The sequence below is a fragment of the Amblyomma mixtum genome, chromosome 7, assembly GCF_055824585.1.
Source record: "Amblyomma mixtum isolate Tamu chromosome 7, ASM5582458v1, whole genome shotgun sequence".
NCBI lineage: Eukaryota > Metazoa > Arthropoda > Arachnida > Ixodida > Ixodidae > Amblyomma > Amblyomma mixtum.
Window position 1 is genome coordinate 38,964,377 of NC_143018.1, and position 26,508 is coordinate 38,990,884.

Sequence of the window (26,508 nt, forward strand, 5' to 3'; positions counted from 1 at the left end):
CAAGAGCAACACCTGGCGAAGCAGTTGTCTTGTTTTTAGTCAGTTGTTACATTTTCTACTATTTGCAGTTTTTCTTCTTGGAACGAAAAAAAGGCTTGCCATGCACATACCCTAGCTACCAGTAATTAGGGAAGAAAACTTCTTCATCACAGAGTTGATGTGCTTTGGCGCCTTGTCACTAGATGCCGCTACCGTTCACGCCTGCACCGAGCGTTGTTTTGCTGCTGTTCGCTATCGAGTCCACTGCTGGTTGCAGCAGAAAGTAATTAAGCTGCTTTTTCTGCTCACAGTTTGAAATTTTCACAATAAAATTTTTATTAATGATTGTTATTTTTAATTTATTAAAAATCGATAGCGATGATGACAGTAGGCGCAGCGCCATCTTGTATGTAGCAATCTAACTAGTTGATCGGAATCGAGTGGATACGTGTAGCAGCTGTCCACCTCGATTGCGCTTGAAATTTCAGCCGCATTCGAGACCGATCGCAATCCGAAGTGTCGTGTGACAGGGGTATTAGATCAAGGGTGTACTTATGTTGTATTTGTGTTGGTTTAGCAGTACTATTAGCAGCATTATGAACAGCATCTATTAATAATGTTAATAGCTCAGCACCATGTCAAAAGTAAGTCGCTTGTTAAAAAATTGCTGCCCAGGACTTTGCAGCTTATTGCAAACATTCATTTTAGGCTGTGCACTGTGCTCAGTGCAGCTAAGTGCAGCAACCGTAAGCGGTTACAGAATGGTCGGCTTCCATAGGGAAGTGGATGAAGAGGGACGGGTAGGCATGGATTCGAATGTTTAGGAAACCCAAAAAGGCAGTCCAAGGAACCCAAGGGCACCTGAAAAGCAAGATTTAGAATAGAAAACCTGCTCTATGTCATCTGACAGTTGCACCATCCTTAGTGCAGGTGGTCGCATTTTGCAGTTTGTTAGTGAACTTACTAGTGGCACGGCCGCTCAATGGAGGCGCACTTGGTGCGGCCCGCCGCGTCGCGCCTCAATGGCTGGGGAAGCGCGTATTGGGAGAAGTTGAAGTTTCCGCCGCTATTCTCCGCGGGGGCGCCACCACTCCGTGACAAGCCGCCGACGCGGAAGGAGTGCGCTGGCTGTGCTGGCGCGTGTTTTCGCTGTAACTACTCTGCATGACCGCGTGGTTCTGCTAGTTCTGCGTGCTTTTCATCGGTGCCTGTGTCAGCAGCGTCCAAAGCGCATGCGAAACCATGCCATGCAACTGCTGCGTGCCGCTGTGCAACGCAAACGCTAGAAAAGATCCGAAGATCGGTTACCATGAGTTCCCGCAGAAGCAATGTCCGGAGTTGATTTGAGAGAGAGAGAAGACCGCAGTCACACCGAGGACCTCTGCAAAGCCTTTATAACCAAACTAATGCGACCACTGCTGACCGATTTGGTAGAAAACATCAACCTTACGGTGGAAAAAATCATACTTGCTCATAAACCGCTTTCGAGGAAAGTTCTTCGCTTGTAAAATAGGCTTGAATTCCTTCGGTGCATCACGTGGCTTCAAAATAAAACGAAAAACATTGGCTGAGCCTGCTGGCGTCTGGTTGAACTGGCTGTCTTTTGTTGTTTATTTTACAACTGTTTGTGTCAGCAGTATATTTACGAGGGTAATCCCAAAAGTGAGGTCTCCAAAGGGCTGCGGCCGCCGGGAAACTATATGCGTGGCTGATCGCTATACTGCTGTGTTCATTGTTCCCTGTCTTCCAAACAAGCCATGACTCAGCACGAAAGGGACTGTCAGACATGGCCAGGCAACCATTTGAAATGGAGCTCCCGTTTGTCACTACCGCCAGGAGCGAAGTTCACGCAAATGGCGTTCAACCAATCGAAAATTATCGCCAGTTGACGGAAGTGTACAGAGAGTCTTGCATAGATGTTAAAAACTTCCCCAAGTGGTGTAGGAAGTTCGCAACTGGTCGCACTTAAATTTACGACGAAGAAAGAAGCGGGAGGCCGTCAATTTTTGATGAAACAGTCGCGAAGGTCGAATAAATGATGCAGCAATAACGGAGGATCACACTCGACGAACTCTGCATTTTGGTTCCTGGCATTTCTAGAAGCACTATTCATAAGGAGTTTAACAGCAAAGTTGAAATATCGGAAGGTGTGCGCAAGACAGGTTGCGCGAATGCTTACAGACGACCATCAACAACAATGCGTTGACTCCTCCTGCGAATTTCTGCCGCGTTCTGGAGATGAAACGGACATATTTGCATTCTATTGTTACGGGTGATGAAACCTAGACATTCCACTTCACGCCTAAGACCAAACAAGAATCACGTGAGTGGCGGCGCTCATCTTCGCCCAAGCCGCGAAAATTCAAGCGAACACAGTCTGCCGGCAAAGTCATGGCAAAACTCAGGAAAAACTCAGGGGGGCGATTCAAGATCGCAGAAGAGGAACAACGCCCCACGTTGCCTGTCAAACCATCGCTCTCCTAGAACAGTTTGTATAGGACGTCACCACGCTGGAAGGCGCTTCACTGATGATGACGAAGTGAAAGATGCGGTCAAACGCTTCCTCAACGGCATAGCGGCGAGCTGGTATGACATGGGCACACAAAAACTGCCCCAGCGTCTGTGAAAATGCATAGACTCCAACGGCGATTATGTGGAAAAGTAGAATGATGGTGTCCCTTTTAAGGTTTGGTTTATGGGTGTTTAACGTCCCAAAGCGACCGAGGCTATGAGGGACGCCGTAGTGAAGGGCTCCGGAAATTTCGACTACCTGGGGTTCTTTAACGTGCACTGACAACGCACAGCACACGGGCCTCTAGAATTTCGCCTTCATCGAAATTCAGCCGCCGTGGCCGGGATCGAACCCGCGTCTTTCGGGTCAGCAGCCGAGCGCCGTAACTGCTGAGCCACCGCGTCGGGGTGTGTTCCTTTTGAGTGATTTGTAATTTGCTTAAAATAAAAATGTCTTTCGATTGATAAAAAAAACTGCAGTCCTTAATTTTGGGATGACCCTCGTACGGGGTGGTACCCACTTGAAACTATTTCCAGCGAAAACAAAGCAACAGGCTGAACTATAATGCTGGACGTTACGACCTCAAACGTAAGTTTACAAAAAGTGCATGTTGATTAAGTGGCCCGAAACCTTGTCCCGAGTTCAAGATTGTAATATGTAATAAGTTATTACAGTGGTTGAAACGCCTGTCACCGAATGGGTGACCGCTCGGCGAAGCGCACTTCTGCCTCGATTCTCGCTGTAAACGCTCAGGCGATTTGGAAAAGCGCAGTGATGGTGACATGCCGCTATCACGCTATCAATAGCAAACTTGCACGTGGCATCACCATAATCTGTGAAACGCAGCTTGTAAATGCTAAAATTAAAGCGCCTACCGCGCGGACGCCTAAACGAAAGCACTGCCTCGGCCGCTGCGCGCAGCTCTCCGCCCGGACTCGTCCCGGAGCGGTGGCGCCGCAGCGGTGGCGATGAGAACTAGGCGCGATACGGCTCTTTCGGGCGACGCGACGGGCCGCACCCAGTGCGCTCTCCATTGAGAGGCCGTGCTAGTGGCCAGTAGTGATTTTCATAGGCCCCTAGAGACACTGTAGTGGTAGGCAAGAAATGTTAGTGATCTTCATTTATCTGCACTTGTTACCACAAATTTTGTCTTTTCCTGTGTTTTACATTGATTTTGCTTCTTTTGCTAGAGATCGGTGTCGTAAGCCGTAGAAAAGTGCACGGAAAGTTTTGCTGTAATTGGTAGATCTGCCATTAATTCTTGATGTGCTGAAAAGTTTAGCAATACGTCAAAAACTATTTCGATGAAACCCTCCGAGGTCTGTTTTATTACACTTTTTCTTAGTTTCTTTCCCCAGTGTCACCCCCCCCCCCTCCCTCCCCCCCCTGTTTTCCTCGCTATCTACGGCTGCGTAGCTTTTTCCAGCTGATGATAAAGAGGTGACAGTGCATTTATTGGTTCTTGCCCTGCTTGACCTTTCATAATCTTCTCGCGTGTGTATCCCTCCCTTCCTTTCTCTGTCTATATATAAGGTGCGGATGGGCCGCCATCCGAAATAAAGTTTTTTTCAGCGCAGTTGTGTGTTTTCCTTGTCATCGCCCATTAACTCTACTAGGCCACAGACAGGAAATCTGAAGTAACTTAAAAATAACCCCTGCGTCTGGTCCCTCGTCTTCAACATTTCTTTGCCTAACTTGAAAATAACTTTTTTATTTTTTGTAGATGAGATTTCATACATGCTGCAATTATTGTAAGCAAGGAAAAGTGTAACCGCTCTAGTATCCAGGAGGTAAAATTAGTCTTTCTGAGACTTCATTACTACTACTACTACTACTACTACTACTACTACTACTACTACTGCCGCCGCGGTGGCTCAGTGGTTATGGTGCTCGGCTGCTGACCCGAAGGACGCGGGTTCGATCCCGGCCGCGGCGGTTGAATTTCTTTGGAGGAGAAATTCTAGAGGCCCGTGTACTGTGCGATGTCAGTGACGTTAAAGAACCCCAGGTTGTCGAAATTCCCAGAGCCCTCCACTACGGCGTCTCTCATAGCCTTAGTTGCTTTGGGACGTTAAACCCCATAAACCAAACCAAACTACTACTACTACTACTACTACTACTACTACTACTACTACTACTACTACTACTACTACTACTGCTACCTTCCTTTCCCAAAGAACCAGTAATTTTTTTCGTTATTGGTTAGCAGCAAATTGCTGCTAGCAAAACCAGACTTGCAGATATCCTTGTGACTGCACCGTTTCTGTGCAGCACTGCATAGCAGCCCCACCAACGCCCACGGCGCCTTCGGAACCGGCAGCAGTGTCGGTGCAGTGCTCCCCGTCCAAGAAGTCGGTCAACACCAGGACACGCCACACATCGTGCCCCGACCCGGCCAAGCCTCGGCGGCCCATGAATGGCTTCATGCTGTTTGCTCAGAAGCACCGCGGCGAGTATTCGCACCTGCACCCTGGCAAGGACAACAGGTACGGCATGCCCTAGGAACAAAATGCACTGCTATCGAAATACTGTGAATGTCATGCGCCTAGCTGGGCACGGAATCAGGCAATTCAGTTCTGTTTGACATCTCAGTTGAATAACAGTAGAAGCTTTAAGGGGGGAGTGGGGATCATATCTCAAAAATCGCAAAAGAAAGTCGATTTTTGAAGAGTACACTTTTTGGCATCTCCCTGTTGTACTAAAATATTTCAACCAAAAATAAACTTTAAGGGGGGATGAAGGGATCGAAGGCAACTTTTCTATTTTTCAACTTAGAGTGGTGAAATTTGGCAGACTGGCTTACAATAGCATCAGACAGTCAGATATAAAGTTTCACAATGGCAGCTTCAGTAGGTTCCCTTTTATCATTGTTTATTGTTGTCCCCATGTTGATTGCTTGTGGAAAGCCTAGCATGACAGAAAAACGCTACAGGCCTGTAAATCCTTTTAATATTTACTAAGAAGTGTGGTGTAAATCAAGGCTTTCTTAATTTTTTTTTTTTAATTTCTCTGCTTTTTTTTTAAAGGACACAATATGCACCTTCTTTTATGTCTAGAATGTATCATGCTCTAATTACCATGTAATAAAAACATGTTAGCCTAAATGATAAATCTGAGACTGCTGCGCTACGCTTTCCACGAACAAGGTATTAAGCTCAAAACAAACTTTCGAGAAAACAAGCCTGAAAGTTCTAAGCTAGCACACACTGTCTATGTGTAGAGGCCGACAAATATATTGAGCACTTTAGTGCACGCTTCCTCGATTCACAAACTGAAGTGCATTTATGAGCAATCCCAAACTTTGCAAGTACTTAAATATTTACACTCATGAAAAAGATTATTCATTAAAGTGCATTCGGTTGCCCACATTGCTTATATTGTACTGCATTACTGCCACCTAGTGCCAATGGTACATGTACAGTCCGGAACAAAAGTCTCTAGGATGCATGAGCTACAAACGAAGCCGACAGCTGCATTATTAGCTGCCAAATCAAGACCATGCTTGTGCAAGTGAAAGTTAAAAGTTAATCGCTCATTTTGTAATTCCTGCTTGAGAAATGATGTAATCGCTGATAGACATGGTGCCTATGTCCCAAAATTGCTTCGCCAGCAGCCTTTGTTCCCCAATGGTATCTCTATTAACAACATCTGTCCTTTTTTTTTCTTTTAAGTGTGATCTTATCTGCTTGTCTGTGCTCATATCACAGGGGGGTATTTCCTGCTTCAGAACGTTGTCACTGCTAGGACAGGAGTCAAGTTTAATGCAGTGCTCGGGGTAGTCTTCATAAAAATGTGCGCACCTACTTCACACTCGACTCTCTACGTTCAACGCAGGGCCATCAGCGTGATGCTGGGCGACCAGTGGCGCAAGATGAAGTCCGAAGAGAAGAAGCTGTACTCACAGGAGGCCAAGGTCCGTGCCGACGAGGTCAAGAAGGTCCATCCCGACTGTTGGAAGCGCAAGCGCTCCTACTCCACCAGCATCTGAGCACGGCCTCCAACAGGAGAGTCGACACGTGTCTTCTTTGGACTCGGGAGGAGATCCCCTCGGGAGGAGATCCCTGCTCGGGAGGAGATCCCCTCGCTGACGGATGCCCTTTGCCAGGGAATGCGCATGCGTCCGCGCTGAGCGGCGAAGTCTGATTTAGTGCCGACGGATGCTCAACAGTGCAGGCAAGGTTGCAGTGTGTGCGTGAGCCTTTTTGCTGCACAAGGCACGCAGCTGCGTGCAAAAGCTCGAGCCCCTGTGGCAAGCCCGGTTACTCTGAAGCACGGCTGTGGAAACGTGCAGCAGGTCTCACTGGATTGAAGTGAAAGGCCAAAAAAAGAACGATTGCAGTGTTTGCACGCTAGCTCGTTGCTGTGAAATGCATGGTGGTCCGAGGTACATCGGTGCGCCCTGAGAGCACCAGGCTGCACGGAGGAAGGCGGACGTGTTGGTTCGGAACGATGCGATGCAGTGGAGCCTCGCAACAGCAACAACCAGGGGCGGCGTAACTGCTCAGCAGCAGCATGAAGGGCGCTTTGCAACCTTGTGTGACGTTGCAGAATGCTTCAGTGCCGTCAAAGTGTCCGAGTTATGCTTATGCATGCTTCCCGTTGGTACAAGACACGAGGACTGTTACGGCAACCATTGTTGGAGGTTGTGGCGAGGAGGCGTTTCTTTGTTTTGTGTGATGGGTTTGATGAGGCAGGACTGAGGAGTGGTGGAGGGGCCACTAGCAGGCTGCAATTTTCGCTATTCTCTCCTTCTCTGTTTTCTTGGCAGTTTTATGATAGAGCTGAGCATATTTGGGCCAGCCGCGCTGTTGTTTTATGGTGGTTGCGAAATTCGGAGCTGATCTTGAATGGAATGCTTCGCTCTGTCGCAATGCCTTTGGCTTGAAATCTGATGCTCTTGGGATTTTGAGCTTGTTTTCAGCTAGGCCAGGAGAAGCTTTCTTTCTTCCTTTCTTCCCCCGCCATTTTTTTTTTTTTTTGCTTTTCTGGTTGCCTTCTTGACTAGACTCTTTTCTCAGCCAGCCTGCTGTCCTGGCGATAGCCAATCCTCACAGATGCTAGGTTCCCCGTGCTGCCTGTTTGTCCCGTGTCTGAGCAGGAGGAGAGCGTGTCTTTGCTCGACGTAGAAGGATGTGGATGAGCGGAAGAACGGATTGAGCGTGTGCGTGGTGCACTTCCTATCTTGCCGACGTTGTGCGGCTATGGCTTCCCATTGTTCCATCATATTCATCTCGATCCCTTTCCCCAAGCATTGTTGGAGCTTGTAAGGGATGCAGTCAAAAGCGCTTTGGGGTGTGGCGGGTCTCATTCGATTCCAGTTACATCATGTCATTTCGATTCTTGAACACAGTGCTTCGTTTCTGCTTGGGATTCCAGACGCTTCGACAGTTAGCAGTTAGTGTGTGTTCGACGTCTACACGGAATGTGTGCAAGGTTTGTCTGGCCACCCGACGAGGAACAGCCCTCTTTTTTTTTTTCTCGTCCAGCGCTTCTTTGATTTATCCCTGTGCTCTTTTTCTCCTATTGCAGTGGCAGGTTTTCAAAGCAGTTTGGCGCAGCAATGAAGTTGCATGAAGGCTGTGGACATCACTTTTTGTTCCGCATTTTTTGCGTACATAGGAAAGAGAAGGCTGTTCATTTTATAATGGCCATTTATGAAATGGATTGCATGTGCATGGTCAAGAGTGAAGGTATTAATTGGTGAGCTTGACTGGTCAGTTTTTGGTCCAGGTCAGAGGTAGATGTTTGCTTGAGAAGCAAGTGCTGACCTCTTATACAAGTCTGGGTTCTTGTTTTTTGTCCCGATGAATGAATATTTTTCGATTTCCAGGTCGAATCGGGCAGTTTATATACAAAGTTTGGTTTTTAGACCAAGGAATCGGTCTGATGTTGCGTGCCTGAAGCATAGTGGCATGTAGTGTAAGTGAGTACGCTTACTGCACAGATCCTTTCGCTGCAAGTGTCGCATGATTAATGTGAAATATTTTTTAGGTGGAGAATGTATTATTTTCAGCCGGGCACCTCCAGAGCACAGTGGACGGAAAAATTTCTCTGCTCGACAAAGCATGTACACCCTTGGTCAAAAGTCAGCGGAACGAACGCTTACAGCACCCTCAGAGATCAAAAAGTCTTGAACGGGGACAACCCTTGCCCTACACAAATTTAGAGCTAGTTCAGGGGTGCCTTGAGACATGACTTCGATCTCTCAATGGTGCAGTTACACAGCATTCGGTTAAGCAGTGCCACCTAGTGGCGAATAGGAAAAATTTTGATAACAAATAAGGGTACTATTGAAAAAGCTCAATTCATTGGTTCTGTGGCAGAGTGAATTAGCACTGCACTTTTGAACGCTTAAGAAATGAGTCCGAATCCCCTTGCTCGGAATACAATATATAATCATGTAAGGGCCGAATTTTTTTAGGCGATTTTGACAGGGTGCAGCCCTTACACGGGGCCGACATTGTTTGATAAAATAATTCAACTCTAGCGGAGCCTCGATGCATCCCACAGTTTATGCTGCAACACGCATTTTTATGATAAATTAACGCAGCCCCGGTGAATCCTTCAAATACATAATGCATTGAAGGTATGGAGGATAGGGCGCACACCCGACGACCAGAGCAAATTAACTGCCCAGAGTAAAACAGTTTGCTAGATCACTTTACTGGCAAATGTCACATGATCCTGAGTTATTAAGATCCTCCAAAGATCAGGCGCTGGACTGGCGGTACGCCTTGATCAGTAGTTCGAAGCGGCACTCCACATGTGCGAACCAACTCGTGGCAGTCAGTGTGAGGTGGCCTTTTCATGGCGTGCTTTCTCACAAGCTGGACTGTAGAAGGTCTTGCGGAAATCAATTATACATTCATTTTAATGAGTGATTATTGTGTGATAACAAACTGGTAATATGGTTAGGCCTATTATTATTAACTATGATTAGATCCAAAGCACTTTTGCTTTGGCTTCGATGTGAGGTACACTAAGCCTAGTGGCACGACGCGTCTGTAGTTGTATCGATGCCGCCGGCAGTTATCTTCGCCTGTTAGCTCCCAGTGGAACATACCAAGCAAGAGAAATTATGTACACTTGAAATAATTCTGGATAGCCCAGTTGGGGGTGTGTCTGTTAAACGAGTATATACCGTAAATTGTTTTCTTATCTTTCGTTTTCATCATTAATTGACAGCGCATAGATCATTTGCATCTTGCCTGAGTGTGTGTCACCTTTTAGGTTTGATTTTGAGATGCTTTTGAGCCAAAATCTTGATTTAAAAGGTACCAGCTGGCTGCTGGAACAGGAAGTTGGGATACTGTATTGCTGAGATATTAGAATTGCACTGTCGTAAGTGCCCCACTACACAGCTCAAGAGTGGACCGCGTGGCCTGGTTACTTTTCACCAAGGCTGTACACTGCAGAGCTGTGTGCAGAGGAACAGGGTAGCGCTGATGACCGATTCTCGGAGTATCCTGAATGACCGTTTCTTCGGTATCTCGAAATCGCTTCGTAGGCCTGGTTTGTCACGACCGCTTGGGGTAGTTGATGGCTGACCTCCAAACACTGCATGTCTACAAGGCTGCAGTGGGGTTCACTCGTAGCTTCATGAGAAATTTTTATCTCAAAATTGAATTTGCGAGAAGGAAGCACCAGCTAGTTCTTTTTTCCCGGTTACACATTTGTGTATTGCTCAGGCGATCCATTTTAGCGCAGTATGCCAAGTAGGCGGTCTCTCTTGATTTGCTTCTCCAGTGTTGCTGTCTCTACACACACAGGTTCGTGTGATATCCAAGGCTGGCATCGCACATTTTTCTCGCTTCTGGTGCGATGTCATCAGCTGCCAGCAATCCCATCTGTCAAGAGATGTGTATGTGCAACAACACATCAGCGTGCGTTACACATCTGCGGCACCCTCCATAGATCGGTGCGGTCAAAGGCTGCAGCTCCTTTGAAAAGTGCTAGAGTGTGAGATGGTCGGTGGTGTGTTGTAGTAGTAGTGGTGTGTTGTAGTAGGTTTCAGCTTTCAGGGCCACACAGCGGGTGGCACTGACCGAGGCCATTATGGCTCTCGCCAAAAAGGTGTTTCTTTGGTTTCCGTGGGCTGGTATGTCCGGGGGCAGCTTGAAAGAAGGCATCCGATCGAATTGTCGTCTCGTTGGCCTGTCAGTGCAGCACAGTGTAGAGATGTGGCTGAGGGGCCAGACGACTCAAGAGGTTGCTAGTCAGGTCTTAACCGAGGCAACAACAAAAAGCAAGCAAGTACAAATTTGCATTGGTCATTTGAAAGACCACTGGCAAAACAAAGAGGGTTTTTATTTCTTGAGATAAAAAGAGAAGAAAAATATGAGTTGGCGCACACTTTTTTTTTTGTGCCAGTGTTACCTTATAGTGCTCGTGCCAAAATGTTTGCACCGTGCTGAGTGTCAGGTCACGTGAGCCATTGCTGAGCACGTACGTCCTCACTCCCATCGAGTCACGAGAGAATTTTGTGTTTATTATCTTGAGAAAAAAAAATTGCATAGGGGAGTCATCGCTACAGGAGATGTGTCTCCATCATGTAATCATGTTTGCAACACTGCAGCAGCTTTTTGCCCCCCGTTTTTTTTTTTTCTTGGTACAACACAAAAGAAGTGCAGTGTTCAAAACACAACTCTTGAAAAAAAAAAAAGTTTTTTTTTTTCTTTTTACTTTTACTCCCGAGCCAGTCAGATTTATTTTGTTCTGAGAATGGTGTGCACATACAATAACCATAGAGGAGTATTTTTTGGTTGTCGTTCACCAGCATATTTTTACGTGCGTTTGTATTTTCAGTTATGTTACTCTTTCTATCTATGTTCCAAGGGTGGTGGCTTGCATTTTTGTGTGGTCATATATGTTGGTCATTGTTTGCAAAGGTTTGCTGCTGCATAGCGAGAAAAGTTTCCCTTTGAAGCCATTCTCCTTTTCGTTTTGCATATTTGATTTTCATCAAGTTTTGTTTAAATGTTTGCATTGTTTTTCTTTTTTCATCTGGTACGCAGCATTTGTTGTGCTTCGTTTTAGTCCGGTTACCTTGCTTCTTCTTTTATTATTTTAATTCATAGAGTCTGCCATATAGTGGCTTTTTTGTCTTCATCGCTCGCTGCGTTACTTGGAAGACCATTTTTGTGTGTTGTGCCATCCGTTATATTTTTTATCACCTTGTTATTTCCTTGCTGAACAGTGTTCCTTTCCTTTGCGTCCGGTGCTGTCTTTACGACTGTCATCCGTGTTCTTTCCATGTCACTCGAAAACACTTCCCGCATGTTCATGCCATTAGCAGAGAGGCATCATTATCATGTAAATGTTTTTTTTTCTTAATTTTCTTCGTGCTTGCAATTATGCACCTGTGACCCATGAGCTTTATAACTGGGACCTCGGTTGCCAGTTCTCGCAGTGGGGTCTTCTCTCTCCAGCTCTGGCCACACCACACTTGTGTCGCGTCTTTCGGCTGCTTGCGGCCCTGAGTGAACCATAATCAACCATTGTGTGCGCGAAACTTTTTAGTGTTAGATGATCATGTCAGCATGGTTTTCTCAAGAGTCGTAACCAATGCATGCGCCTGCCTCGTTATATTAGTAATCTGCGGTGGCCTCTGCTTGAACTAATCTTTTAATTAAAACCTTCGTATGGTTTCTTACTTTTTGCATCTGGGTTTTCACATTGCAATGCAAAGGAGTGCTGCTTAATTGACGCTACTTACCTGAGCCCTTTTTTCTTACTAATTTCATGCGGCAAGGTGTTAAATTTAGAAAGGAGAGTGGGTTTGAATTCTTATTGTCTGTAAGGTCTTTTACCTCACGATGCTGTGGCTAGGATTAAGAGACTTTGCGAACTCCGTATATAGTAATTCCAGGCAGGTATTGACTTCAGGTTTCCGCTCGTTTCTTTGGCATCGGCTGCTCGTAGTATTGCAGTGAAACCTCAGACTAATAGAGTTCAAGGGAGCTTCGAACAATACTGTGAATCCAAGAAAGTGGTTTCATGGCTGTCAGCTGGGGAACTGTAATTTACTTGTTAAATTTAAGAATCTTTAGGATCAAATTCTTCTGTTTTTTTATCGTTCTGTTCAACAGACATCGTGTACTTCCAGTTGAATCTTCATGCAGGCTGCCTTCAATTTTCGTGATTAGGTATCCTCGACGCAACAAGAATGACCTGTGCGTTCACAAATTAAATTCGTTCTCCTTGTTGAGTCGTCCAGAAGTGTTGTGTGCGCAGATTGTGGCCAGGCGAGCACAGTCAGTAGGATGTGTGGCCACAGCTATTTGTGCCAAAATGATCTCCTATGCAAAGCATCAAAAAGCACACATTACTGCAAACTGGATGTCTCCTTGAAATTTTGCTGTTGGGTGGCCATGTGTTATTGGAAAAAGTGAAGAGGATTCACCGAAGGTAAACCTTAGGACCTTCCTATAACTATGTATTACTTTTACTTTCGGATGTGTTCTTGTTTTTAAAGCAGAGAACTGTTTAAAAGTAACGCAGTTACAATTCATTGTAAGACTGTAATGCATTATGAATGGATCTGGTTTTGTTGAACTGTTTATGTACAGGATGCCTCTGTCAATTCAAACAATGAGTTCAGAAATAACTAGTACTGGGGCAACAGTCAGCCAAGCTGCCTGTATTCTCGCAAAATGCGCCAGTTTCATTGTAACCTGGTTCGAGTTTTAGTTGCTTATTACGATCGTAAAATGGGGCTTCGGCAGTGACAGTCATCTGTCCCATTGAATGGCCATGTTAATCACTAAGGTCATTCGCCGGGTAGCGTTCGAAGGTTGAGAAACGGTGTATTTGTAGGTGCACGTTAATTACAGCAAGCACGTGTGTGCATGACAAGAGCTGCTTTGCCTGTACTATCTGCAGCTCGCGTGGTTCTGGTGCAGAATTGCTCGTGTAAGATCACACACAAACGCATGGCTGTTCGAGGAGCTTGGAAACACTGCGTTTGGGTAGTTGTGTTGGCAGTAAAAAGATTGTACCTTGTACACTCCGATTCCTCACACTGGCTTCCAGTTTTGCCCTTAGTTTGCAATAACTCGATAAGGTATGGCTACTGCAGAAAATGCTGGTAGTTGCAGTCCATAGTGGATACTGAATGGCATTCAGCCATTAGACACATGATGCAGAGAGTCACTAGTACTTGGAAGTCGCTGGTTTTGCTATTCAACGCATGCGCTAGTGTTCTGTCATTGACATTAATGACATCTTTGTTGCATCACCAATGTTATTGACGAAGCATGAGCTCCAGTCAACAGCCTGCTGTTTTAAAACTGTTTCACTAGGTATTTTGCAAAATTACTTATGTCGAAGTGTGAGGATGTGATGAGATCAGCTCAAAATGTTCCGAGTAAAATTTGCAGTTGTTGTTCGTTTAATGAACTTTTGCGTACGACTGCCTGATAGGGAAACCATGTAGGTGTATTTTGTGCCATTGTAATGACAGAGGGGACCTGCAGTTTGTAATAACCAAACTCATGGCTGAGCATACGGCTTCAAAATCTTCCGTGTGTGTTCTTGCTCTGCACAGGGGCCACTAGATTAAGAGAAACTTCAACCCGGTGGTGAGGTGAGGATAGTGTGTATCTATTACCCCTCTACATATTGGCCTTTCATATGTGTGCCTTTGTTTTGGTGCATGCGACAGACGGGCTGACAGGAAAAAAACTCGTTGTGAGTATAGATGCAGAAAAGGCCATGATCTTGGTTGGCTTACAGATATAATATTCTTTTTTCTCATTCTGTAGTTTTCGGGACAAGTGTGCTCAGTATGAAGTCATGATAAATTTTATAGCCAAGAGATTGTTCTGCTCTTGGGTGGATATCGTGCATTGCCTGACCTTGTACATGGTTGACGTTATTCGAAATCTTATCATTTTGGAGGCGAGCAAAGTTAGTGCTTGCCTTTAGTGCAGTCAACCTGTTGTAGTGTAAGTAGATGCCTTTCCAACTGAGTACCTGAGTGCTGTGCGGAAATGTTGCGTGGACTTCTTCCATCGTGGTAGTCAGTCACAGTCGGATTTACTCCACCACACTGCTCCTCTCATGCCGTCAGCAGGGCATGTGAAATGCAAGCTTTTTCTTTTATTTTTTATTGAGGTGTATTACACCAGTGCATGAATTTTGTACTGACTGGCACATAAAAGAAACCAGAGCGTAAATTGATATGGATTTTTCGTTTCCAGGAGGGTATTCAAACAGAACCACTTAATTTGCTTATGCACGTGCAAAAAGCATGTCTGTTCGAGAATTACACTTAAGCCTTATTCTCTAAAGTTGTTGGGTACGGGTGTTTCTTTATCAACATTCTCCCATTGTCTACAGATCATTTTTGCTCGGAATGCATTTTCAGCTGCTCTTAGTTTTGTTTGAAGAGACAAACAGCATGAGCTTAAACTTTTTATTTTTTTTTAACCGAGTCATTTGTGTGAAGCTGAAGTGCTCAATGATGCATATTTGTGTTCTGCGCATTTGTTTGACCAATATTTGTGTGCTCAGCATGGTCAGCTCTGTTTGAGTCATGTTCTTTTTATCAGTAAATGTTCAGTAAAAATTCACTGTTTTTTCTGTGTTGATTTGTAAGGTACATAGTTCTCGTAGCTATGTTAAAAGGACACTGAGGAGAGCACCATTAATATTTTTTTTATAGCAAAATCCGATAGTTCGGCATGTCATGGCTTTGTTGCCACTTGGCCGGCAGCGAAAGATGCATTTATTTCTTAGAAATTTGGATTCGAAGTTGAAAAAGTTTTTCCCGCCACTCTGATTCAAACTTGGGATTCTCGTATGACGACACAGGACTAAGTGACGTGAAACATGACGTGCGCATGACGTACCACAGACTCCGTGATTTCTGGCGGCCAGCAGTGCGGCCTAGCAGCAGCCGAAAAGAAAGCTACCGCCGGCAGCACGTTGAAGGCATCTATCGGCTATTGCGGCCGTCGCTACAGTCGCTTCGATTACGTTTGCACTGGCGTTTTGCCAGCGTTACGATGGATCTCGTTCTGGAAGTCGTCAACGAAGGTCTTGCAAATAGACACCTTTAGCATACCGTGTACCTTGTTACCGCTAGCGGAATACCGGGAGCCCGCCTACCGCCGGAAAACAGGCGCTGATTGGTCCCGATGCTTCAGGAGCGCGCGTAGCTGCCGGGCACGTGGCACCATCTGGCGAGGTCAAGGACATTTGCGCATGCATTGGCTGCGCCTCAGGGATTTGTGGCTTCTCGGGTCCTAGAGTTGCTAGAACCATTGGTTCTAGCAACACTGCTTTTTCCTATGACGTCATCACGCTTGTACTTGCGAGTTTGGCCTGTGGCGGCGATACCTGTATTTTGGTTCTTGCTCTTTTCTACGTTACAAGAGCTTTGTTGTCAGTATGAGTGGCGTTTTTGTAATCAGGAGCTGGTATTCTGTCGATACAAGCGAACTTCAATTTCTCCTCAGTGTCCCTTTAAAGACTGTGTTGCACTGCTGGTGTAAACCTTAAAAACGCGCGGGTGGGCTCTTAGTTTTGAATCTACTCTTTATTAACACTTTTGTTTTTGACTGCATGCAAGATTTTAGAGAGCAAACAGCAAAGTGATATAACAGGTGCTAATTGGACATGATGCTAATTGGCATACATATGGCACTTGCCTTCAGTGGCACTCGGATGTAGATAAAAGTTTAATCAGTAAAAAAGTAAATATTAAAGGCTTGCAAACCAGCTCTTGAGCGCTGAGCCTTCAGCAGTATGAATTCTGTTTGCAATTTGAATGTCTGCTACTGTTTCCTGTGATTCCTGCAAGACTGGTAGATTTCAATTTCTCAACTTCTCAGCTTTACTATTGTGAGTTATGCATTTCAGTTTTGCTGTGTGCGTGTGAAATAGCTTAGCAGTACCGTCTACTCTGACCATGTGCGCTGTGTGAAAGTATGTGGCTGAAACTATAGCTTCGAAATACTGCGAGCACATTTTTAAAATTTTCATACGCACAACAAAGAATGTCTCAGCCAATATTAACACTGCATTTCCTCCGCGTCCCCTGGGAGGCTCCGTGGCTCTGGCTTTCAGCTGCTGATCCCAGGGTCGCCGCCGGCCGCATTTTGATGGAGGCGAAACGCAAATACACCCATACACTGTGTGGTGTCGGCGCACGTTGAAGAACTCCAGGTTGGCAAAATTAATCAGGAGCCCTCCTCTGCGGCACCCTTCATAGCCCCATATGTCACTTCTTGACGTTAAACCCCCATAATTGCCCCGCCGCGGTGGCTCAGTGGTTACGGTGCTCGGCTGCTGACCCGAAAGACGCGGCGGTTGAATTTCTTTGGAGGAGAAGTTCTAGAGGCCCGTGTACTGTGCGATGTCAGTGCACGTTAAAGAACCCCAGGTGGTCGAAATTTCCGGAGCCCTCCACTACGGCGTCTCTCATAGCCTTAGTCGCTTTGGGACGTTAAACCCCATAAACCAAACCTAAACCTAAACCCCCATAATTTACAGTTTTGTAGCGTGAGCTACACTGGCTGAGGTTGAGCAGTTTCGCGTGGCTGCTGGAGAGCTGTGCTGTGCATGCGCCAGGAGCAAGTGAGTGACATCACTACCTGCCTCACTGTGGGCACTCGCCTTCCATTCCTTAAAATGATCAGAGTGTAAAACTTGCCAACGCCAATGAACACAATGAGCACAATCTTGTCAATGCCTGCAGCCCACATCTCTCTCGTCCACTGACCCAGGGAGCCATTATGCGCACTTCCTTTCCTTAAACTGATCGGAGTGTAAAACGTGGTCAACGCCAATGAACACTAGGAACAAATGCCAATGAACACAAGGAACGCTGGCCAGTGGCTTCAGCACTGCGTTTCTGGCACAACATTGTCAATGCCAATGCATTCAGCGCACTACCCCCACTTAGCTTAAAGCATGGTTGAGGTGTCCACTGTTTCAAGAGGGCAGTTTTGCACCTTCCCTCTGGTTCGGGTGTCCACCAAGATGTAGACACCTCGCCCTCACCTCATGCTATGCTACGTATATCCTTGCATAGCAGAGCTAAGCCACTGCCAACTTTTTTTATGCTTTCTTCATAATCTCTGAAAATGTAAATGATGCATCCCCTGAAGGAGAGAATCACCTTTAAACTTTCATTACACAGGCTAAAAAAATGTGCCAATGTCCCATTTTTTGCGCCACTTATGGGACACAAGGAAAAATAATAAAAAGCAATCATTCTGATGCCTCATTGAATTGGACCGCTAGTTTGCAGCAAGAAATTAAATCCGAAGGACAAATAACAAGCTGTTTGTTCAGCGTTGCAATGTAGCTTTCATTACTACTATTGCCATTGCAAGCTCGTGAATCTAAGAGCATGCAGCAAAGAAATATTGCAACTAAGAATGCAGTCTTACTGTACAGCTAACAGGTCACACCACCACCAGGGTGCTTTGTTCATACCATTTTTTATTGCTGCTGACAGAAACAAAAACTTTTGACATTTTTTTATCAAATTTTATTGCATGTCATGCTACGTACAGCAACCAGGTCCTGTTAATAAAACTACCCCCCCCCCCCCCCCCCCCCGCCTTCCTGGGCCCTTTTAACGAGCACAAAACAGCTGACTATAAACATGTCCCTGATGGATAGCAGATAAATCCGGTAGAGGCACTTATGACTGCTTACGTGTGAGAATACGAAAGCATTAAAGTGCTGAGTCGTTACTTTCGTAGGTCGTAGTTTAGTACGTTATGTTTCAATATTCATGTCAATACATGTTCGCTTACATATGTTGTGATGTTGTAGGTACGAATTGCGCACAAAAGACGCACACAGGAAAACACACTAGAGAGACTGAAAGAGCGCAAACTATCAACTGGTGTTTATTATCCTCTCCTTATCCTCTCCTTCCCCTCTTTGTAGGCACGTGTGCACACTGCCTGTAAAGCGGCACTGAATCTAATAAACACCAGTTGATAGTTTGCGCTCTTTCAGTCTCTCTCGTGTGTTTTCCTGTGTGTGTCTTTTGTGCGCAATTCGTACCTACAACAGTATGCACCAACTCGCCCAACAAGAAGTTCTTAACTATATGTTGTGATATGTTTTAATTTCGATTGAAGTGAAATTCTAGAGGCCTGTGTGCTGTGCAATGTCAGTGCACGTTAAAGAACCCCTGGTGGTCAAAACTTCCAGAGCCCTTCACTACGACGTCCCTCATAGCCTGAATTGCTTTGGGACGTTAAACCCCCCTTAACCATAACATACATTATGTGTCAAAGTACTATCAGCCTGTGATGATGGGCAGGTGTTGTTATGAAACTAATTTTACCAGAAAACATTTCGCTTTGGCTTCTTGTCGTGAACTCCAATGCCTACAAAAATGAATACGTTGATGCTGGGTGCATATGACAAAAACCCAGTGTTAAAAAGTAGCTGTGCTTAATAGTTCTGGGCATTTCATAAGTACATTCTGGCAGGACATATATCTGTCACTTTGAGCCACCACTGACAGGTGTCTCATGCTTAGTGGCGCAATGTAGCTGTAGCACTTTTTTTCACATTAAATCATTGCCAAATCCTGAATGGCTTGGCGAATCTGGCCGCAGCTGTCTGGCTTAGTAGTACCACATAAGTGTCAGGCGCTGATGCTATTTAGAGAAATGACCATTGCGGGAAATAGATGCTTGCATTTTCTCACTGCATAAGGCCTCGAATGTTCTCGCAGTTCACAGGATATCTGAACTGAGAGCATGGACTTTATTTTCAGTAATGCGAAGCAGCTCATGGCACAACGGAAGTTTCTATTGAACCTGACCTATCTCTGGAGTTAAGAGTTTTTGGCATTAAGGGCAACTACAACCAACGAGCACCAAGTCAACGATTATTTAAATCTGGCTGCTCTTAAGATACTCTGTGAAATAGGAAGGAATGATATGAAAAGATTAAAATGCGACCAAAAATCAAGTATGCCATCTGTAAAACCGTGGAATCTCTGCGACAAAATTATAAATGCAGTTTGACGAGTGGAGTATGAACAAAAGGTAATTTCTGGGCCTTGCCACGAGCAAGGGTGAGGACCTCCCTCCAACATTCTTGGCTGTGGTGCCCTCTTGTCAGTGCCAGGGAACCTTTTTCAACAAGCTACCCTGACCAAAAATAAAAAGCTTTATATATGAGGGGGTACCCAAAAGAAACCGAACTTATTTTTGTTTCAACTTATTTGTTCACATTTTAAGCGCAGACCTTCAATTTCCTTCAAAGTACTCTCCGCTTGCAATGATACGTTTGTCGAATCTTTCATTTCATTTTTCAAAACATTGTTTAAATTTATTTTTTGTGATGCTTGACAGTCCCTCCGTCGTTTTTTTCTTCACCTCAGCAACATCAGCGAAACGCTTTCCATTCACCTGTCTTTTCATTCTAGGAAACAAAGAAAGTAGCACGAGGCAAGGTCGGGTGAGTATGAGGGTTGAGGAACAGAGGCCATGCCATTTTTGGTCAAAATTGTCGTAGAGACGGGGCAGTGTGAGCAGGGGCATTGCCATGGTGGAAAAGCCAGTCACCTGTCTGCAACAAATCAGGCCGCTTCCACCGCACACTGTTGCCCAATCTTTTCAAAACATCCAAGTAGAAGCCCTGGTTAACTGTCTGACCCTGCGGAACAAATTCTGAATGGACGACTCCTCTCATGTCGAAAAAACAAATCGGCATTCTTTTGAGGTTCGGTTTCACCTGACGAGCTTTCTTGAGGCGAGGTGAATTTGAAGTTTTCCATTGGCACGATTGTTGCTTTGATTCAGGAACACTTGAGTTGTCCCCATAGCATCGTCCTTGAAAGTCTTTCTGAATATTTCAAGAGTTTCCATTCAACTTTTTCCGGGCAAAAATCAAAATTTCACCGCGCAAGCTGTTCACGAAAATCAGCCATTGCAAAAACGACACTCACACAAAACAGTCGTCACTCAAAAACTCTGCCTAAACTAGTCTGACCTCCTTTAGCGACGGCACTCGGCTGACTGACTCTGGAATGTTCGTTCTATGCGCTCCTAGTGGCAAAACGCAGTACCACAGAAGCTCTGCCGATTCAAAAAATTAGTTCGGTTTCTTTTGGGTACCCCCTCGTACTGTTTAAGGTTCCAGTGTTATTTAAATAACTTTGAGCAGTAGTTAGCAGTTCATGTTAGCGCAGTAGAAAGCACACCAGTCCTGTGGTGTGCTTTCATTGACTCTTGACAGGACTGGCTCTAAATGGAAGGCGTGGATGCTTGGGTACTGCATCTATATAATAATGGCATGCCTCTGCAGAACAAAGTTTTACTCTTGCTAGGTCAGGCACAATTAGTAACTGCAAACAATGTTCAGGCTAAAAGTGAGGGAGCACATATTGACCTCATACCAGTTTGCAACTTTGAAATAGGCAACATTAACCGTAGCAAATTCAATAGCTTTTATGACTCACCACACAGAGAAAATTCATCCTTGTTTCCAGCCATAGCAGTTTGAAAGAGCCCAAGAAAACCTTCACTGAGTGCTGATATTTGGCTCAGTGAGCATGTTTACAACCACCGAGCTGTCTACAGCACATCAGTGTAAGTGTAGTGAATTTCCTTCTCCATCGCTATCCAAATCTGCCTAGTGCCGTACTTAAACTGGTAGTTCTGTCCTCATCACTGACGCCCACTGTGATGCAGTGTTTTGTAACTTCCACATGTAAGTGCAGAACTGATAAAATAACAAGGTGTATGACAAAACCTAAAGTGCATTTCATCACAAAACCAAACAGCTGCATTTTTGTGCAATTATTTCAAGGCAACTAAAAGCAAGTTGTCTTGATTGTTGGTTCCCTCACAAGCTTCTGAAAATGTGAAAAAAATAAATAAAATTCACAGGCGCCCAAAGATCCAGCAGTGCAGCGTGTACGTAATATCATTTTTTTATTTTTTTCTTTATTCTCAGAAACAGTACACAAACTGTTGGTTGGACCCATAGCCTTTACGGCTAGTGAGGGGTCCAAATACAAAACAAGCACAATATTACTGCAGACCGCTTAAAATAAAAAACTTCAAGAATAGCACACACAATTGAATTCATTCCTACATTTCCATGGAAATAAAATAGTGTTTTAAAGATGCCGAAAAGTTATTTTTTTCTTTAACTTCATTCGGGATTTCATTCCACACATGGGCTCCGCTGTATTCTAGGAGTCTCCGGCCATACATATTGTAACAAGGTGGTAAATTAAATAGATTGTTAGTTGCAGCTCTTGTTTGTTTCATTGGTAATCTAAATAAACTAAGGGGCAGGGGGTTGTTAGATTTTATTACATTGTTTACTATTTCAGCTATCTTCAGTTTATATGCCATTGATAGGGGTAAGATACAAAGCTGCTGAAAGAGTGGCCTGCTGGGGTATGTATTATTTGAATAAGTTATCATACGAATAGCTCGTTTTTGAAGGCGAGAAACAGGATCTAGGTATGTTTTATATGTCCCAATTTGTTAGCTCTCAAACGTAAGCATGAAAAGGCAATTCTTTTTAAGCAGCCAAATCTCGCTACCTACATACGCGCAAACTTCTAAACTAGGAAAAACTAGGTGATTCACATGCACGTAAATTAAAAGAATTAAACCAAAATGCCACTCAACACGAAAACTACATATATGGCTCACGACTATTGTGGTCGCGATAACGAATAAGACCAAACACGCAACAAAACGACCCTGCAAGCTTCATATACCGTGTTCTGCAACTTTATCGGCACAGGTTTGAAAAATTCTCCCTCCACAACCGTTGGCTCGTTTGTGGTGAAACCGCGCACAAAGCTTCCTTATTGTTGTCCGTTTTAAGGCATAGTAAGTGTAAAAGTGGTACTTACCAGGTTTCGTCACGCGAGATGCGAAACCAGAAGCACCCGTGTTGAGATCGAGCCGTCGTCGTTCACGTGCTTAAGCAGACGACATGGCCCGAACGACGCATTCAAAGCAAGCCGCCGCGCTCGCTGCAGCGCTCGCCTCGGCGCTTCCGTCGCGGCGCTTTCCTTCAGCGATGCCAGATGGCGCCACCAGTACATTTCGGCAGAAATTTGATGACGACGGCTCGATCTCAACACGAGTGCTTCTGGTTTCGCATCTCGCGTGACCAAACCTGGTAAGTACCACTTTTACACTTACTATGCCTTAAAACGGACAACAATAAGGAAGCTTTGTGCGCGGTTTCACCACAAACGAGCCAACGGTTGTGGCGGGAGAATTTTTCAAACCTGTGCCGATAAAGTTGCAGAACACGGTATAAAGGCTACTCGATCCACTGAACACAGCTGATTAAATTCAAAGAGAAGGTATAGACGTACCAACGCCGTGCACACCTGTCAGCAAGTTCACCTAGAAACGTTACGTAACGTAACAAATGGCACAACTTCACCAACAGTAAGGCAGTGATTGCTTAAAAGTTCGAGAGAGAAACGTTTGGCTTGCGTTCACCAAGTTGACTAGAAATTCAGTACGTGGTATAGAACACGGAACTGCACTATCAACTATGAGAAGTGCTTCCAGGCAGTGATCGTTATTAAAAAGAAAGGGTGAAACGGTTGGCTTGCGTTCACGCTGTCGTACGATGTCAGCCGACAAGAAAGCTGAAACGAAACAGCATGAATGAATATGAATGAATGAACTTTATTTCCGTCATCATGGGGCCTCACGGTCGGGGCGCAGCAATTAGGAGGGGGCGCCTCCCAGCCGGCTCTCAGCACCGGAGACCGCGGAGAGAGTCTTGTGGTAAGCTGTCTCCGCCTGAAACGAAACAGCGCAACGCAAACAAACAGCGTTACGCAAACAAATCAAAGATTGAAGTGCGCGCCACTGCCACTGCCGATGCCGCTAGAGGTGGCTAAGTAGGGAAGCACCATTTAGCACCGCCCTTGACTTGACGCCACACCACAAACAATCGTAAACATTATAGAACCAATACGGCACTATTAATCTTACCGAATGTGGTTAACAGTTGAGCTTGCGCGGCTTTCAATGCATGCAAAAATAAATGCTGGTTGTTCAGCATTACTTAAAAAAACAGCAGTTGCTAACACTGGGCCGCGGTCTGCGGCGTCTTGTATTACTCCGCTGGGCAATCGCAACTGTAAACGAAATAAGCTTTTTAATTTTTGACTATATCAAACAATCCACGCATCAAAATTCTAGTGGTCATAATTTTTTTCTTCTGATAAGCTTCTTGTTTACGTAACAAGAAACGTTTAAGCAGCGGACTATACTTTTTCGTCGTGGAGGAATTCTGTGCGCGTAGGTGGAATGTGGGAGGAGCTTCACCGCAGATTTATTAAATCCGACTATGGAATATCGAGAGAAAGGAGGTTTTTGCATGTGGACAGTAATGACGCGTACATGAAAGCGATTGAGCTGTCTACTGACCCAGGGAGCCAGTTTTGCGCCCTTCCTTTCGTCAAAATTATAGTGAACTAGACAGTCAAAATCAACAGACTCTACAACGTTGTCAACGCGTCAACGAACCCAATGAACGCCGGCGGCCCACTTGCGTTTTGTTTGGATTTTGAAGGGAAATGGCGCAGCAACTGTCACATCTTGGTGGACACCAGAAACGCGCCTTCAAGAGAAGGGATAAAGGAGAGAGTGAAAGAAGAAAGGAAGGAAGAGGGAATTAAAGGTTAAAAATCGGTTTTTGAGGAAAGGAAATGCTCATTATCTATCTCACATCTTGGTGGAAGGTGGTGGTGAAAACTTCATTTGAAACTGGGGAGTTTGGGACACTAAAGCCCCTCAATGAAACAAAAGTAGCGAAAAGCGGTTTGGTTTGGTTTATGGGGTTTAACGTCCCAAAGCGACTAAGGCTATAGACCAGATTTTTTTACCCTCGCACGCAGGCTGCGGACGCGCGCCTACTCTCGACGCCAGTCGCCATCTGTCGGCGCGCGCGGCCCGAGGGACTGCGGGTCGCGCCGGCGCCGCGCATAGAACGCATGTTTGCGTGTTCGCTTCTGCCGTTTTGTGCTCCATCAGCTAACGTATGAGGGTGTGTGCTGTACGTCACTACTCACATTTGCCCTCTTCCAGACAGTGCTGCGGTTATCTTGTGCGCAGTTACTCGTTAACGTGACATCCGAGGGTAGTCGACCAGGTAGTGTACGGACTGGAAACCGGCACTTCGAAGCAGATTTCTGCGCTGTCGTGTCGTTTGTTGTCGCCTTTTACGTGCGATATCATCTATGATAATATTATGGATCAGAATGTAGATCTATTGACTTGACTCAGTGGAGTAGTAACTGGATAGGCGAGCTGCAGACTGAAGGTTGTCCCGACGGAGCGCGTGTTTTCGATCACCAGTACGTGTTCAGCATCCTTGCGCTGAGCTTGCTCTTGTTCCCATCAAGAACATTTCATGCACAGGATTGTAAGCACGACCGCTACCGATTTCAGCTGCTTTTTCCGCACGCATGTCAGAGGTATCTGGGTGGTAAAGGTTTATCTATAGTATCTTTCTGCTGTTGGTATCTACATTAGCTTGGTTTGGTTTATTAAGGTTTTACGTCCCAAAGCGACTCAGGCTATGAGGGACGCCGTAGTGAAGGGCTCCGGAAATTTCGACCACCTGGGGTTCTTTAACGTGCACTGACATCGCACAGTACACGGGCCTCTAGAATTTCGCCTCCTTCGAAATTCGGCCGCCGCGGCCGGGATCGAACCCGCGTCTTTTGGGCCAGAGCAGAGAGCCGTAACCACTGAGCCACCGCAGCGGTGCGGTATCTACATTATTCATAGGAAAATATGCGCGATTTCATTACATTTTCCACACTTAGCCAAACGCCTACGCAACGCTCTCACACGCCGCGAGAGCTCCTGAATAAAATAACGCGACTTCGGACCTCAGAATTAGTGAAAGCTGGATTAGCTGCTCATATCTATTCAAGCTTTTATAAATTAAGCGGAAGTACGTTTTTATGCACCAGGTTGCATAAACCATGACAAAATTTGTTTTCTGTTGGCGCTGCGACTCAGTTGAGCTCACAGCGGTAATTTGTTGATAAACTGGCGCGGCGACAAGAAAGCCGTTTGTGGAAGGGGGGGCTTTATGGCCGGCAGGAAGGAATAAGAGTGCATGGGAATTGGAACTGCATACTAGCCGCACACCTAATTCTTGATATTGAATAAAAAGTTTCTTCGCGGTGGAGCACCAAGACGGAATTCGATTAAGCACGAGCGCGTTCTAAGCGCCGGCACAATTAACCTGAATGTCAAACTAAATGTCATTAAAACGCGTCAGTGTTATCGCTCTGACAACGTAAATACTTCCTGCAACACAGCCACGCAGCGGAAGTATGCTCGACAATGTTTTTTTAGCCCCCGAAGCGCGGCTATATGCAGGCGCGGCCGCGGAACTGCCGCAGCCCCGCAGTCCCCAAAGAAACGCCCGCACCGCGGCGCGCCAGTCGGTGCAAAATGGCCGCGCCCAGGAGAGGCTCAAAAATCTGGTCTATAAGAGACGCCGTAGTGGAGGGCTTCGGAAATTTCGACCACCTGGGGTTCTTTAACGTGCACTGACATCGCACAGTACACGGGCCTCTAGAATTTCTCCTCCAAAGAAATTCTAGCCGCCGCGGCCGGGATCGAACCCGCGTCTTTTGGGTCAGCAGCCGAGCACCATAACCGCTGAGCCACCGCGGCGGCTAAAAGTAGCGAAAAGCTTTGAACTTTCCGACACTCCTCCTCTCCTGGCGCGCCGCCGGAGAATCGAGCCTCCCATTGGCCGAGGCGCCGTTGTCACGAGTTAGCGCGCGCTTTTTGGCTCCGCAGCAGACGCCGGCGCCATTGCCGGGGCTGGGAGTCGCGCTTCGTTTTCTTTCTGTGCAACAGTTTTGGCGGGAAGCGTTTTTTTCATCTTTGACGGCGTCTACGTGTTGCGGCGATGCCAAGCTTCTGTTGCGCGTATGGATGCAACAACCAAGGAGGCAGTGGCAAAAGATTTTTTGTAATTCCTCCCGGAAAAAGCAACGCGGCTCGCCGAAAGGT

At 45.7% G+C, this 26,508-nt stretch overlaps 1 protein-coding gene across 1 annotated transcript in view; it reads left to right on the forward strand.

The window, feature by feature from the left end:
- The window catches only part of LOC149335735 (uncharacterized), a 45,570-nt gene extending 30,507 nt beyond the window's left edge, over nucleotides 1-15,063 (forward strand). The window contains exons 6-7 of the mRNA XM_089552338.1: nucleotides 4,763-4,977; nucleotides 6,326-15,063. Of these exons, the coding sequence (XP_089408464.1) occupies nucleotides 4,763-4,977; nucleotides 6,326-6,479 (369 nt within the window). The 3' untranslated portion in view covers nucleotides 6,480-15,063. The remainder of the gene's footprint in view (nucleotides 1-4,762; nucleotides 4,978-6,325) is intronic.
- Nucleotides 15,064-26,508: the final 11,445 nt, after the last annotated feature.